The sequence below is a fragment of the Bos grunniens genome, chromosome 5 (genome assembly GCF_055505025.1).
Source record: "Bos grunniens cultivar Pamir isolate PY7600 chromosome 5, Bosgru_T2T1.0, whole genome shotgun sequence".
Lineage (NCBI taxonomy): Eukaryota > Metazoa > Chordata > Mammalia > Artiodactyla > Bovidae > Bos > Bos grunniens.
Window position 1 is genome coordinate 25610939 of NC_141169.1, and position 17093 is coordinate 25628031.

Sequence of the window (17093 nt, forward strand, 5' to 3'; positions counted from 1 at the left end):
TCTACATTTTTCTTATGTCCTTAAATTAAGCCAACCAGCCCAAACAATACCACAGATTAGGTTCAGTGTAAACAAACATCTCCCCCAGTTGCCAATAATGTTCCTAAAGTTTTAATGCATTTAAATTTTGTTCCAAAGAGCATCATAAACAGCTTGTAAGAATGATGAACACATAATTTTGTTAGAAGATGGGCAGTTCTTTTCTATATTCCCCATTTAGACATGAGAAAAAGTTATAATAAATCTTAACAGATGGGCAAACAAAAAAGTCGTCAATGCTTCTCAGCCAGCTATGCTAAAAACCAACTAACTCAGCTAAACACAGGAAGTGTCCCTCTTTTAAACACCACAAAAATGTCTGGATTTCTTTAATTGTAAAGTTGATAAATATAAAAATAGCCTGAAATATTTGAGGGTCATTCAAATGAAATAATACAATTCCAAACTGAGACCTAGATCAGGTTTACATATTTAAATATCAATTAAATGCTTCTGTATCTGTTCATTTATAAACTGTTGGGACTGGAACTGAAAGTTGACACATCCAAAGTACGAATTTTAAATGCGTTTGACAAAGGAAGGAAGAGTTAAAACAGGCTGGAAGGATTTTAAAATCTCCAATAATTTTAAATCTAAATTTAAATTAAATTTGGCTTGTTCATTACACTGAGGCACAGAAATTTAGGATGAAAATACTTCACCTCAAGTAAGTGGAAAGCCTTCCTTTGGTAAGGAAAGAAGAGTTTATAAACAACGTAATTCTCAGTATATGATGACATCCTCTACACACACATATAACATCAAAAGGGAAGATCCACAACATCTTCTTCAGAAATACTACTACCGGAACACTGCTTTCCTTGCTTTCTTACTCCTATTGGCTAACTTCTCAGCTCCTTAGTTTGTAATCAGATTACACCTAGCAGTACAACCTCTAGCATATCTAGTCTTCAGAAAGAACACAAATCAGAACATTCAGGGTGCTGTTTGACAGTTTCAAGTTACAGAAATTTAAAACAAATGCCAAGAAAAGCTAAGAAAATTTAATCTGATACTTAACTGCTGATTCTAGAAGTAACTTTGAAGTCTTACACTGTTTTACTATTAAATGTATAATGAAGGTTTATTGCTTTCAATGTGGGCGAAATTGTTATTTAAAAAAAACACAAAAATTAAAAAAAACTTAATACTGAATACATTATTAAGTTCTAACTTAAAAGTTAACCTATGTTCTTATAAGTGAATATAATACCACTTCAGTAATTATTTCGGAAAATAGGAACTGTTCCTTCTGAACGTTGTCCATAAAATTCTTCAGAGTGCACACAAAGGTAATACAACTGGCTTTGCCATATGGATGAAGGGAAAGGACCGAGGAAGGTAGACAGAAAATAAGGCTTTGTGTACACTAACCAGGTAGACACAGGGAAAAAAAGTGCACAAAAAAACCCGGTGGAGATGAACAAAAACCTCGGCATCGGCAGGCAGTTCTACTCCTCTGATTCTTAGATAACAGGGGGAAACCCACCAGGACAGCAGTAGCAATGTCTAAATCTCTTCACTAAGGGTCAGGGTTTCCAGTCCTCACTGAGGTTAAAGCCACACAGCCTAGTGGCTAAGTTCAACACTCCGGGAACGCTGCCCTTTCCTAGAATAACTGATTTCTTAACATGGGAATCTAAACTATTTTCATACGCAAAGGCAAAGTCGCTCAAATTTTAGGAAAGAAAAATAAATGCCCTCTTTACATTTCCCGTTTCTCCTGGAGCTAAGAGACCCCAACAAGGTCTTCCTTTAAAGGGAGGTCCCAAGAGACACATGATTTCCAAAGAGCCCCTCTTAGGCACGAAGGGACGAGAAAATCCGGCAGCAAACACCGTCTGCTCCGCACTTGCCGCAGTCCCGGAGAAAGGCAGAGGGAACACTACTAACCTATCCCGGGGGAGAAAGCAGCTCCGAGCCCCAAACCTGCAGCGCTCGCTACAAACTTTCCAGCGGCAGCTCGAGCGCCGTCACTTACCTGCAGCAGAAGTCATGATTCCCCAGTGCAGGTCGCTTCCCAGCTCGCCCCCCTTAATCCCCGCGCCCCTTACAGTCCATTGTTTCAAGAATTTGGGAAGAAGAGAAAAACTCCCACAGAGCCCACATTCCGTCCGGAGGGACCGCGGCGCGAGCGCCGCACAAAAGGAGCTGCCTGCCGGCTCTAAGGACCCGGCGGCGCTCCCCGGCGCGAGCGCCGGCGACGGGCAGGCGGGCACGAGCACCGAGCAGCGGAGCTCCCGGCGGACGTACACGCGCGCGCACGAGCAGTGCTCACCGCGGCTTCGCCAGTGCGAGGCCTTCTCCAGCTCCAAAAAAAAAAAAAAATCAGAGCTCCAGGCGCCCTCTGCTAGTCGCGGCCGTAAAAGGCGGACAAAAGCCCCAACCTCCTCCAATCAGAGGGCCCAAGTTTTACCCCGTTCCCGGCCCTCCCGCCCACATGCTCAAGCTCGACTCCAATGAGCGGGCTTTAAAAAGGGGCGTGAGCTACAAGGCATGATGGGAATTGTAGTTTTCTGCACACAAGGACTGGCAGAGGCAGACGCTTGGGTGCAGCCTGTTCTCCCGCCTTCATTTCCCATCGTGCTGAGGCGGGTGGCATGGCGGAGAAGGATGACACCGGATTTTGACGAAGAGGTGGTTTTTGAGGTAAGGGGAAAATGGCGGTGCGTGTGAGTTGCCTTTGTTTGAGAAGGACGAGGGAGAAGGCGAGAGGCCGATCGAGGCAGCGACGGATCGGGTGACGCTCCTGCCGGTCTTGGTCACCGAATCTCGTCGATTTCCGGGCCTACTGTTGGCCGCTGCCTGACAGGTGTAGCCCGAGGCGCCCTTGCCTCGCCCAGTCTCTGCCTTGGGTCCTCCCAGAATTCCCAGCCTGGCCGGTGAACGCGAGCCCAGCTTGTTCCTTCCCGGGTGATGGATACGCCTTGGCTGGGTGTGGGGGTGGGGTAACTGCTCCTGGTTGGGGCGGGGCCCAGTCGTGGATTTTGGATACTCGCCCATATGATTTAGCCTCCCCCTTTTTCGTCCTTGATTTTTTGGGGTCAATATCAAGAAGTGCCCGAGGTCACAGTTCACTGTCGAGGCGTGGCTCTTCGAGTGGAGGCAGCAGGTGCTGGTTTTCTAACGTGGTTTAAGATCTGTGTGTGGGACCTCCTGTGGGTGATTAGGGCCGGGGCGTCTCAGCGTCTAATTCTTTTGTCCTTTGCTGTTGCTCTAGGTGTAGCTGTTTCTTCTGTTTCGAGGCTTTGGTGAGAGTGCTTTTGTGTGGGGACTATTTTAAGACGTTCTCTGCCATCTTGAATGAAAAAAAAAAATTCTAGTGTTTCTGTTGCCGTTTATCTATCAGACACAGGCGCAAACGCACACCTCTGTATAAGGCATGTGTATGAATGCTTTACCAAAGTCCATTCATCCAACTTGCTTTTAAGAAATTTAAGAAAAGAAACAGCTCATTCTTTACAAAAAGAAGCTAGACAATAAATAGTGCAGAATGGTATATGTTGAAATATATGCAAACTGTCATTGGAGGATTGGTTTGGAAACTGCCGTCTGTACTCGGAGACGCTACACCCAGTAAGTGGATAATGGAGGTGGGTCTTGAACTGTAAGTCTGTATAGAGAGGTGGAAGGGAGAAAATGCATTCTGAAGAACGAGAACAAAGTATGCCAAGCTTGGGAGGTGTGAAGGTATCTGGTGCAGATTTTTCCAGGACTTGAGTGTGAACTGTCACTATGTGAAGCAGTCTGATGGGGCTAGAATGGAGAAGTAGTGAAAGATAGGGCTCTTTTACCAAAAGGAAGTGTCTTGATTTGAGGAGGTCAGTAGGGAATACAAGTGCCTGAGTTTCAGATATGAGAGAAGACCGAATTGAATAATGGCTTGGACAGATACTGCTAAGGTAAAATTGAGGAAACAAGTTACAAGATTGCATGTGGGACATGAAAGAGAGACAAAAATCTATGTTACTTAGATTGCTAGAGAAAAGGGACTGGGTGGATTTTTTTTTTTTTTTAACCCTGTTATGTGGTTAGATATCTGAATATAATAATAATGCATGCTCATTTCTACAGCATTTCATTGTAGAAAACAAGCCACAAAATTAAATCACTCGTTATCCTTTCACCCACAGATGGCCACTGTTAACATTATAGTATGTATTCTTGCCAACGTTTTCTATGCAAATGTATGTTTGATTTTTTTTAACAAAAAAGTATACCACATAGAATTGTATAAGTATTTTTCACTGAGTGTTTTCTTATCATTACTCTTTGAAAACAACATAATATCCAATATGTATATGTATCATAATCATTTTCCCATTCTTGGATAGTTACATTGTTTCAAAATGCCATTATAGTCAACACTGGCATAAGTCCATTTTTAATTGCATCTCTGATTTTTCCTTAGAATAATTTCTAGAAAGGAAACTCGTGGGTCAAAAGATACATTTTTCAAGACTTCTACGCGGAAAGGTTATACTATTTCAAGTTTCTGTTAGGAATAAGAGTATTATTTTCACCAAATCCTCAGCAGCAACCTTATTAATTTCTTTTAGTCTTTGCTAATTTGATAGGGAATGGAGCATTCTGCTGTTCTAATTTACATTTTTTGAATTTACTAGAAACATTTTTATTTCTTTCTTGAGCATTTCTTTTTGTATTTTTTTCCCCCATTTTCCTGTTGGATGTTAGATTCTTAACTGATTTGCATACATTTTTCATAAGTCACTTAAACCTATTTTACTTGTACAAATTTATTTATTTATTTTGTGGCAGAACCAGGGGGCCTTGTGGGATCTTAGTTCCCTGACCAGGGATCAAACCCTGCAGTGGAAGCACAGGATCTTAACCACTGGACTTTGTGGGAAGTCCCTAGAAATGTTTTTCGTTGTTTAGTTTATTTGCTTTTTGTCATATACATTAATTTTTATTGCAGCATAATGTTCATAAGTGCACAAATCGTAAATGTGCAGACTGATCAGTTTTCACATGTTGAATACACCCATGCAGCCAGGACCTGTGTTAAGAAACTGAACATCACCAGCACACCAGAAGCTCCCTCTTACTCTCTTCCAGCCACTTCTCTCCACCCCCAAAATAACCACTCTTCAGACTTATAATCATTAATTTAGATCCCTTTTGACGTTTTTTATAGTGTACACACTGTGCAAGTTCCATTTGTATGTGCTCTTTTTTGTCTGACTTTGCTTTCTGATTTTGTCTATTATATTCATCCATATGGTCATGTAAGGATTTTTTATTTCTCCATAGTATTGCATGTGAACGTATAACCAGTTTTTAATCTACTCTACTATTAATGGTCTTTGGGTGATTTCTAGTTTGAAACTATTATGAATAGTGCTAATGTGAACATTTCAGTATATATATCTTACTGAACATGTTTCTGTTGGGTATATACTTAGAAGAGGAATCACTGAGTCATAGGAAATACATGCGTTCACCTTGTGTGGATATTGCCGAACATTATTCCAACGTGGTGGTGCCAATTTGTACTCTTAACCAGCAGTGTAGAAGAGGTCCAGTTGCTCCCCTCACTGACACTTGTTAATTTCCGTCTTTTTACCATTCTAATGTGTATACTGGTATCTCCTCTTGGCTTTAATTTGCATTTCCCTGATAAGGAAAGGGAGAGGGTTTTTTTTAATGTTTAAGGACCAGTTGTATATTCACTTTGTGAAGCCAATTCAAATTTGTTGCATATTTTTATTTTGGGTTATCTCTTGATACCAATTTGAAGGATTTCTCTACACATACTGAATGTAAGTCTTTTGGTGGATATATGTACCTCAACTGTCTCAGGTCTGTGGAACTCTCTTAATAGTGTCTTTCAATGAACAGAAGCTCTTAATTTTATTATAATCGAAGTAAATCTTTTTCTTTTATGGTTAGTGCCTTTAAAGAAATATTTGCCTGCTCTAAGGTCACAGAGCTTTATTTTAACCTTGTGCTTCTAGATCTGCCATCCATATGGAACTGATTTTTGTGTGGTATCAAGTAAAGGTCAACATATTTTTTCCCCACATGGATGTCTATTTAACCTGGCATTTTCTGAACAGACCATTGTTTCTTTGATGAACTTCAATGTTGCCCTTGTCATAAATCAGGATACCTTGTGTGTGTGGCTTTGTTTTTGGATGTTCCCTTTTCCACTAATTTGATCGTTCTTGTGCCTATACCACATTATTGTAATTACTATAACTTTTATAATAGTTCTTAGTATCTGATAGAATAATACCCATCAGTTTTATTTTCCTTCAAGATTGCTTTGTCTATTCTTAGCCCTTTGTCTTTCTGAATGAATTTTAGAGTCAGCTTGTCATTTTCACTTTAGAAAAAGGAAACTGCAAAGATTGATTGAAATTGCTTTGAATCTCTGGATTAATTTGGGGAGAACTAACATCTTTACATTATTGAATCTTCCAATCCACGAGCATTTTTATTGCTTGCCTTCTAAATGAGTGAAGCAACTTCCCATCACTTTGTGCTCTAGGACAGATTTACAAACTGGGACAACAGGGGAAGAGAAATAATTTTTCCTCTACCCTTTGAGTTCTTGGCTGAGATTCCTGTAATAACAGATAGATTAACTAGAGGAAAAACAAAACAAAACAAAAAAATGTTAACATTGTTATGAAATGAAATTCATCTAGAGTAAATTTAAAAGATCTTATAGACTTTGTTCACCAATTTATGTATTGGGCAGCATCCCATCTAGCAGACAGAAAGGAGTTCCTGAATCTGTTAAAAAAAAAAAAAGAGAGAGACTTTTATAGGCAGAGGAAGTGGGTCAAGGAAGTTAGGCTAGTAAAGAGGAGATTGGTTGTATCAAGGTCACATTCTTTTAGGGAGTGGCAGGGGTCTGTCAGGCAGATTACCTCACTGATGCTGATTGACTGGCTTAAGATTGTATTTCTGTTACTGAACAAACAAGTTCCTGTGCCCAACTTGGACTTACTAGTGCAAACACCAAAACACTGAAGTCTGGAGCAGAGAAAGATTTATTGCAGGGTCATGCAAGGAGAACAGGTGACTCATGCCCCCAAAATCCTAACTCCTGGAAGGGTTTCACAAAGCATCTTTAAAGGCCAGATTGGGGGAGGAGCATCCCAAGATGTGTGATCTGGTCACTCAGAATTCTCTGATTGATTGATGTTGAGGTAATAACCCCTCATTAATGGTTAATGAGGGCCATTAACATTATCAGGTCTTAGGTACCAATAGGTTTGGGGGCTACAGGCTCATGATCATCAGGTAGTTAATTTCTTCCATTTGGTGGTAGTTTTTTAGCATCTAAAAAACTCAGGAAATATGCAGGATATACTTGCTATTTCTGATAGGAGCTACAACAGAGAATATTGGGAGAGGAGCTCTGTCCCAAGAAGGCCCCATAGGGTCCTCTTTGGTTACATTTCTGGAAGAGGCCAAAAATGTAAGTCTTGGTTTGGAAAGTGGATCTTAGCATAAGTGACTCCATTTGGGGCGTGTTGTCTTGTTCCTAACAACATGCATACCCACATATATACATGGGAGATAGTGTTTTTTTTTGTTTTTTTTTTTTTTAAATGGAACTAGATGATAGTTAAAGCAGTAAAAACATATTTTATTCAGGACTACTGCAATAGAGGAAAGAGACCTCAGTATAGAACTGGATTCTATTGCAAATACATGAATAAGTGGAAATTTAATTACTAAGAGGAAATCTTGGATTTAGAGGGGTTTTGGCTAAACCAATATACCAGGATTCTTGCTGAATACAAGCCAGGGTGGTCTTTTCCTTTGTTACTGCAAGCCAAATGCTGAGAAACTGAAGTTTGCCGTAGAAGAGAGTTTACTCACAAAGCAGCCAAGGGAAAACAAGCAGAAAATCCACCCTCCTGAAGGTGGGGTATTTATGGAATAAAGAAGCAAGGTGATCTTAGTTGCAAGGAAAGGTGATTGGAGGTACAGGAAGAGTGAGGTAGTCAGTGTTCTTTGCAGTCTTATCTAGGTTACATGCTCTTCCAAGGGTGCATGTTGAAAGATGGAAGCACTTAGCATGATTCTGGAGGTGGAGGTTTTGGCCCTCTGACGTCAAAGGGACGTTCATCCAACACCTGCGTGGGTCCAGTCTTACGGCCCTTGATCTCAACCAGTCTTAGCCAGCTCTGACTGAACAAAAGCTGACTCTTAAGTTCCTAAAAATCAGCTTAAGCCCCTGCCTCCAGTACTATAGCAAGCCATATATCAGAGGTATTTTCTGTGGGGTGGTTAAGGAATCTTGTGGTATATTACCTAGGCTCTATGAAGCTTGGGGTGCATGCAATTAAAGAGAGGGAAAAAAACTAAAGCAAGCTCACCAGTGAAGGCAATCTATAAGCAGAGGGGTTTTAACAAGCTGTTCCTTTATCTGTTCTTTAAGACAAGCTCAAGAATTTCTATTAGTCACCAGCTTCTGACCCTGTGGGGCTTGATTTCACCTGGAGGGATGGTAGAAGATGAGGAACCCATGAGGAAGATTGAGGGTGATCTGTTGTGGAGGATGAGAGACCCTTGCTAAACTGACATAGCAGGGTTTTGTTAAAACCAGACTTTGCAAAGAAGTGTGTAGAAGAATTTTCAGGAGCCTGACTAAAGTTGGGTTAAGGAAAGAATCTTTGTCAGGGGAAGGTTGTAACACTCCAAGATGTCTTAGATGATTCAGGCTTATGTACCATCTATGTGGGACCAGGGAAAGGATGTAGGCCTCTTGTGTAAGTGTGCTAAGTCTCTTCAGTCATGTCTGACTCTTTGCGACCCCAAGTACTGTAGCCCACCAGGCTCCTCTATCCATGTGACTCTCCAGGCAAGAATACTGGAGTGGGGTACCACGCCCTCTTCCAGGGGATCTTCCCAACCCAAGGATCGAACCCGTGTCTCTATGTCTCCTGCATTGGCAGGTGGGTTCTTTACCACTTGTGCCACCTGGGAAGCCCCATGTATACCTCTTAGGGGAGAGTAAATACTTACTTTGCAAAGATAAATGGGTCCTTAGAAGAGCAGATGGGAGATATGACAAAGTTTGTCTGGGTGTATCCTCCTTTCCTGTGATGAGTCAATCTTCCTGGTTGATGAAACTCCCAAGTAGGAGATATATGACAATTGAGTTTCTTTTGAAAGATGTGTCTTTAGATCTGAACTAAGGGGAGAGTTCAGAGAAAGCATTTCTCATTTGCTGTTTTTCAAGTGCGTACAGCTCAAGATAACCAGTATGCCCCAGTGACATAATTTTGGAGTAACATATTTTGCTACCTTTCAGGAAGGATCTGTTCCTCGAGGCCATAGCTAAATTGACCCTTAAACTGTCTAGACCTTTGCTGAGGGTGCACAGAACAGATGTAGTCTAGTGGTTCCTTTTCTTTTATGGTTAATGCTCAGTTCTAGTTTTCTGTTTCAGGGGATACTTTGATAGTCTTTTTTTATTCTGAAAGGGAGTATAATACAGTTGTCAAAGGAGTAGAATCTTGAGTTGGATGACCTAGGAAATCTTATCTCCAAGATATATTAATTAGTGTGACTTTGAGCAGTTTACTCCTCTTTGTGTCTGTTTTCTCGATATTAAGTAGAAGTAACAGTATCAATCGGAGAAGGCAATGGCACCCCACTCCAGTACTCTTGCCTGGAAAATCCCATGGATGGAGGAGCCTAGTAGGCTGCAGTCCATGGGGTCGCTAAGAGTCGGACACGACTGAGCAACTTCACTTTCACTTTTCACTTTCATGCCTTGGAGAAGGAAATGGCAACCCACTCCAGTGTTCTTGCCTGGAGAATCCCAGGGATGGGGGAGCCTGGTGGGCCACCGTCTGTGGGGTCACACAGAGTCGGACACGACTGAAGCGACTTAGCAGCAGCAGCAGCAACAGTATCAATCTCATAGAGCAGTTATGAGTCATTAAATGACTCAATGTAAGTGAAGTACTTAGATGAGTACCTGGCACATTATAAGCATTCTGTAAACGTTAGCTTCCCTGATAGCTCAGATGGTAAAGAATCAGCCTGCAATGCAGGAGACCCCAGTTCGATTCCTGGGTTGGGAAGATCCTCTGGAGAAGGGATGGGTTACCCATTCCAGTATTCCTGGGCTTCCCTTGTGGCTCAGCTGGTAAAGAATCCTCCTGCAATGCAGGAGACCTGGGTTCAATCCCTGGTGTTGTGAACATCCCCTGGAGAAGGGAAAGGCTACCCACTCCAGTATTTTGGTCTGGAGAATTCCATGGACTGTGTAGTCCATGGGGTCACAAAGAGTCAGACGCAACTGAGTGACTTTCACTTTCAAACTTTAGCTACTATTAAATTTTTCCTGAAAAAAAATTCATGTTGGTTTTCAGAATTACTGGTATTGTGTGTTTCTTGAGTTAAAGACTTGAGTACTAAAAAATAATTTGTAAGGTTATAAATGTCCCTGGGTGCTGTACTGGCTGTATTTCATGAGTTTTGAAATATAGTTTGTCTCATAATTTTGTAATTTCCTTAGTGATTTGTTCTTAAACCCCGACTTAACACCTAGGTGTATGGGTAAGGGATTGATGGTGGTAGTGATGACTTTTCTCCATTCAGCTGGTGAGAATTCTATATAGCTAATTCCATTTAGGCTCAGCCAATTTAGTTAATTCAGGCTGCTGTAACACTCAGATTGGGTAGCTTATAAACAACAAAAATTTACTTCTCACAGTTCTAGAGGCTGGGAAATCCAAGATTAGGGTACCAGTGTGGTTGAGTTCTAATGAGAACCCACTTCCTTGGTTCATAAATGACTGTCTTTTCCCCTGTGGGCAGCAGAAGGGGTGAGGGAACTCTCTGGGATCTCTTTTATAAGGGCACTAATTCTATTCTTGAGTGCTCTAACCACATGACTTAAGCACCTCTCAAAGCCTCACCTCCAAATACTGCTACATTGGAGATAGGTTTCAACATTTGAATTTGGGGAGAACACAAACATTCAGATATAGCAAGAGGATAGAAGACAGAACACTGGAGAGATACTATATTTCTAGTTCCCTTCTAGCAGGGCTGCCATTTGGTAGTGATTGTGTTCCTGTACTTAAAGCCACAAGTCTTTTGGGGGACTTCTTTAACGTCATCTCTTACAGGGCTTCAGTGTGACCCTGCTGCTTTCCTTTGACCTTTAGGCCCAAGGAAATTAATAACTTACTGCTGTTGCTACTCCGTGGATGCTTTACTATCCCCTCTTGGCTGCCTCAGCCCTTCTTGAAAAGTGAAAGTGAAGTCACTCAGTCATGTCCGACTCTTTGTGATCCCATGGACTGTAGTCTACCAGGCTTCTCTGTCCATGGGATTTTCAAGGCAAGAGGACTGGATTGGGTTGCCATTTCCTTCTCCAGGGGATTTTCCTGACCCAGGGATCGAACCCAGGTCTCCTGCATTGCAGGCAGATGCTTTACTCTCTGAGCCAGCCCTTCTTAGGGCTATGTAAATAATGGTCATTTCATTACTCTTTTCAGTTATCCCTTTTGAGTGTGCCGTCTGCTTCTTGTAAAATCGTCCTGCAAGAAGACTTTCTTGGTTAACCTACTTTGTAGCCCTTGTTCCGTTCTCTAGGATTAACTCTTATCCACTGTCATCCACAGCCTTTGGTTTTGCCTTCTGAGAACTTATTCCTTATCTCTTAGCACTCCTTAGCTTCATAGGAAATGGGTATTAAAGTATGCTTTACTTGCAGGCTGCATACCTTTCACAGCCTGATTCCTGATATGGGTTTAAGAGTTGCTGTAGAGGTTGAATAAATATGAGGTTTTGCAGGATTTTGGTTTCCCTAGCAGTATCAGTTCAATTCAGTTCAGTTGCTCAGTCGTGTCCTACTCTTTTCGACCCCATGAACCGCAGCACGCCAGGCCTCCATGTCCATCACCAACTCCCGGAGTTCACTCAAGCTCACGTCCATCGAGTCAGTGATGCCATCCAGCCATCTCATCCTCTGTCATCCCATTCTCCTGCCCCCAATCCCTCCCAGCATCAGAGTCTTTTCCAATGAGTCAACTCTTCGCATGAGGTGGCCAAAGTACTGGAGTTTCAGCTTTAGCATCAGTCCTTCCAAAGAACACCCAGGGCTAATCTCCTTTAGAATGGCAGTATAGTTCCCTGAAATGTGGTAGATTTTCAGTTTGTTAGCTTCTAGACAGTTTTATACACAAGTAACCACAGTTAGAGAGCTCATTTGGGCCTAACTCTTACATCTGAAATCTATAGAGTATTTACTGGTTCTGTTTTGGATCTTTTCTCCTCATTCAACTTCATGGCATTACCTTCAATAAGAGGCCTGGTTGAAAAGGTGTCACCTTTAATTAGATCCTAACAGCTGGGCTGGTTCCCACTAATAGCTTATGGTGAACAATGTCAGATTTGTGATCTCCAAAGAAGACTTAGCTTTGGGATCAGGGATCAGGCTTGATCACTCAGAGCTTTTGTGTGGCAGAAGTTTTACTACAATGAGAAAGGACAGAGAAAGCTTCTGACATAGACATCAGAAGGGGGTGGAGAGTGCCCCCTCACTAGTCTTATCAAGGCCTTATATACTTATACCAGACCCACTCCCACAACCTGTCTTAATATAACAAGATTAGTCAGAAGATTCTTGTTAAGGAGAAACATGTCCTTGAGCAAGATACATTGTTGTTATATAATTATTAGTACAGAGCTTAAGAAAAAACATAGCCTTGAGCAAGATGGAGAAGCTCTATACAGTCAGCAAAAACAAGACCTGGAGCTGACTGTGGCTCAGATCATGAACTCCTTATTGCCAAATTCAGACTTAATATGAAGAAAGTGGGGAAAACCACTAGACCATACAGGTATGACCTAAATCAAATCTCTAACTATTATACAGTAGAAGTGAGAAATAGATTTAAGGGACTAGATCTGATAGAGTGCCTGATGAACTATGGTTGGAGGTTCCTGACATTGTACAGGAGACAGGGATCAAGACAGGGAGCAAGAAAAAGAAATGCAAAAAAGCAAAATGGTTGTCTGAGGATGTCTTACAAATAGCTGGGAAAGAAGAGAAGTGAAAGGCAAAGGAGAAAAGGAAGGATGTACCCATTTGAATGCAGAGTTCCAAAGAATAGCAAGGAGAGATAAGAAACCCTTCCTCAGTGATCAGTGCAAAGAAATAGAGGAAAACAATAGAATAGGAAAGACTAGAGATCTCTTCAAGAAAATTAGAGATACCAAGGGAACATTTCATGCAAAGATGGGCTCAATAAAGGACAGAAATTGTATGGACCTAATAGAAGCAGAAGATATTAAGAAGAGGTGGCAAGAATACACAAAAGAACTATACAAAAAGGATCTTCATAACCCAGCTAATCACGATGGTGTGATCACTCACCTAGAGCCAGACATCCTGGAATGTGAAGTCAAGTGGGCCTTAGGAAGCATCACTACAAACAAAACTAGTGGAGGTGATGGAATTTCAGTTGAGCTATTTCAAATCCTAAAAGATGATGCTGTGAAAGTGCTGCACTCAATATGCCAGCAAATTTGGAAAACGCAGCAGTGGCCACAGGACTGGAAAAGGTCAGTTTTCATTCCAATCCCAAAGAAGTGCAATGCCAAAGAATGCTCAAACTACCGCACAGTTGCACTCATCTCACACGCTAGTAAAGTAATGCTCAAAATTCTCCAAGCCAGCCTTCAACAATACGTGAACTGTGAACTTCCAGATGTTCAAGCTGGTTTTAGAAAAGGCAAAGGAACCAGAGATCAAATTGCCAACATCTGTTGGATCATCAAAAAAGCAAGAGAGTTCCAGAAAAACATCTACTTCTGCTTTATTGACTACACCAAAGCCTTTGACTGTGTGGATCACAACAAACTGTGGAAAATTCTGAAAGAGATGGGAATACCAGACCACCTGACCTGCCTCCTGAGAAATCTGTATGCAGATCAGGAAGCAACAGTTAGAACTGGACATGGAACAACAGACTGGTTCCAAATCGGGAAAGAAGTACGTCAAGGCTGTATATTGTCACCCTGCTTATTTAACTTATATGCAGAGTATATCAGTAGAAACACAGGGCTGGATTCCAGTACAAGCTGGAATCAAGATTGCTGGAAGAAATATCAGTAACCTCAGATATGCAAATGACACTACCCTTATGGCAGAAAGCAAAGAACTAAAGAGCCTCTTGATGAAAGTGAAAGAGGAAAGTGAAAAAGTTGGCTTAAAGCTCAACATTCAAAAAACAAAGATCATGGTATCCAGTCCCATCACTTCAAGGTAAATAGATGGGGAAACAGTGTCAGACTTTATCTTTTTGGGCTCCAAAATCACTGCAGATGGTGACTGCAGCCATGAAATTAAATGACGGTTACTCCTTGGAAGAGAAGTTATGACCAACCTAGACAGCATATTAGAAAGCTTAGACATTACTTTGCCAACAAAGTTCCGTCTAGTCAAGGCTATGTTTTTTCCAGTAGTCATGTATAGTTGTGAGAGTTGGACTATAAAGAAAGCTGAGTGCTGAAGAATTGATGCGTTTGAACTGTGGTGTTGGAGAAGACTCTTGAGAGTCCTTTGGACTGCAAGGAGATCCAACCAGTCCATCCTAAAGGAGATCAGTCCTGAATATTCATTGGAAGGACTGATGTTGGAGCTGAAACTCCAATACTTTGGCCACCTGAGTAAAGAGTTTACTCATTTGAAAAGACCTTGATGCTGGGAAAGATTGAAGGCATGAGGAGAAGGGGATGACAAAGTATGGGATGGTTGGATGACATCACTGACTCAATGGGCATGAGTTTGGGTGGATTCCGGGAATTAGTGATGGACAGGGAGGCCTGGGGTGCTGCAGTCCATGGGGTCACAAAGAGTCGGACACGACTGAGTGACTGAACTGAACTGATGTGCATCTAGAGCCCTAGCTGCAAGATAATTTGGAAAATATTACATTCAGCTCTTTCTTCTCTTTAATACAAGAGTTGCACTAGGCAGGAATGTAATTTAGAGGTTGGAATAAACAGCCTACCACATCCATCATAGGACCTAACCTCTCTTCTAAGAAAGTTTAATGGTTTTTTTTAGTATATCTGATGTAATACTATTATTTATAATGATTTTCAGAATCAAACATCAGGCTTATTTATGTCTTAATACTAACTCAAGGGAGTCATGTGCCCCATTAAAATTAAAATTTTGAATTTTAAATCAAGCATATATTTGGAAAGTATTCTAATCGCATCTTTTCTCTATTTCAAACATTTTCAAAATGACTTGGTTTAATACCAGTTTCCTTGGTTATTAGTCAATTGCACTGTTTTCTTGTAGTTTTGGTCTTTTGTATTCTCCCTCCAGAAGCTACCTTTGAGCCCTCCTGGACTGAACAATGATGTAGAGGATGAATTAAGAAATGGAAGGACGAGTGAGGTTTCCAGACCAGTTCCTGGTCCTTACCGTAGAATCTGACTGTTTTCCTTTCATCAGGGCTAGATTCCATGTATATGAATATCTTAAAAGTTAGTTTCTTTATCTTGGAGCCCGACTGCCCCCTGGAGGCTGAAGTGGGAAAGACATCACCTCACACTGGGACCTCTGACTGAGCAGCAACGGGACAAAGTTTAGAAAATGATGGACTCCATATCTAACATGGGTATTAAGCAAAATAAATACTGAGATAGCAGTATTGTCATTTTGATCTGTTATTGGAATCTCTTAAGATGTTTTGAGAGTAAGAATTCTCTAGTTACCTTAGGTGACTAGTTCTGATTGCTCATTCATAGCTGTTGGATTTTTTTAATTATAGATTAATTGCAGAAATTTTGAGTTGTTTATCCTATCTTGAATCCTTCTACTCCTAGAGGGAAGAGTATCTGAAAATAAACATTTATTTGAAGGACAGATATTTTTACCTCTTTGCCTTATTTGTAGTGCAGCTAAGCCTTTTTTTTTTTTTTTTTTGTAACTTTCTTAGAGGGACAGCATTATCCTCAAGGGATGTTTTTACTCTGTAAACTCTCTGTCCGTGATAACCGTTTTTTGTCGTTGAACTCCTTTTGATATTTGTTGAAATTCATTCTTTTTTCCTTTGTTCATGACTGGGGAACCTAAATGCTCAGAACTGGGAAAGCCCCTCTTGTCTTGACTTCTCTCCCTCCTTCATCAGTAAATAATTAAATGTTAACCCTTTGTTGGCAACGTGTTCAGGTTTAGCTTTCTCTGACCCCCAGCACTAAGGCAGTCAAATGAATGTGAGATGGCACTTACACAATCTCCCATATCTACAAGAAAGGTACAAAAAACCCTCTCTTGCTTGAGAGAGATTCTCATTTTGTTATATTTTTAAAGGTTATTATACATCTCTAAAGAACAGTAAGGCATTTTTTATAAGTAACATTTGTAGGTTCTTTCCTATGTGCTTTATTGATTTGACTAATGGAAGGAAATTTTTTCTGTCTGTGTATGTTGATAATATTTGCTGTTTTGATAGTGGAGCTTGCTCTCTGAAAAAAATTATACATACAAAATTTTAGGTATTATGGTATCATATTATTATTCCTTAAAATGCATTTTCAGTTACCTGTAGTACACAAAGCTTCACAATTGTATTATATAATTTACTTCTGACTAGTAGCTGAGATCAGAAGCATGACAAAATTCATGTTTTTATCACTTATCTATAATAGAAAGGATATTGATTAGTGGAGTTATTAAATCAGAACTGTATTGACATATAAGATTGACCATTAAGACCAGAGCTAGTTTATTACCATATATACAAGAATAAATTTATTTAACATGAACTGTAAAATTTTTTCTTGAGGGACAAGTCACTTTTTTTCTGTCTGTGTCATATTGTTTCTACTGTTTTGGCTTCATCACATATCCTCAGAGCTCCAATATAGATTTTAACATTTTAAAAAATATATTGACAGTGCAAAAGATAGTAAGTAGATCTCTATTTATTGCATTTATTAAAATGCAAGTTCCTTTGTCCGATATACAATTCTTAAGTTACTTTTACTGGTTACCTTGGTAGCTTATGTAGTTATATTAATGACTT

General features: G+C 40.6%; 2 protein-coding genes across 19 annotated transcripts in view; one reads left to right on the top strand and one right to left on the bottom strand.

Annotated features, from left to right (window-relative positions):
* The window catches only part of FGD6 (FYVE, RhoGEF and PH domain containing 6), a 103411-nt gene extending 100927 nt beyond the window's left edge, over window positions 1-2484 (bottom strand). For all 6 annotated transcript variants that reach the window (XM_086399106.1, XM_086399105.1, XM_086399109.1 and 3 more), the window contains exon 1: window positions 2021-2484. In XM_086399106.1, the coding sequence (XP_086255232.1) occupies window positions 2021-2036 (16 nt within the window). In that variant the 5' untranslated portion in view covers window positions 2037-2484. The remainder of the gene's footprint in view (window positions 1-2020) is intronic.
* Window positions 2485-2520: 36 nt separating this feature from the next.
* VEZT (vezatin, adherens junctions transmembrane protein) overlaps window positions 2521-17093 on the top strand; it is a 71233-nt gene continuing 56660 nt past the window's right edge. For 7 of the 13 annotated variants that reach the window (XM_086399135.1, XM_086399120.1, XM_086399121.1 and 4 more), the window contains exon 1: window positions 2521-2688. In XM_086399135.1, coding sequence (XP_086255261.1) covers window positions 2536-2688 — 153 coding nt within the window. In that variant the 5' untranslated portion in view covers window positions 2521-2535. Of the gene's footprint in view, window positions 2689-2865; window positions 3152-17093 lie in introns of those variants that run through there. The other 6 variants (XM_086399133.1, XM_086399123.1, XM_086399134.1 and 3 more) reach the window with 2 other exon arrangements.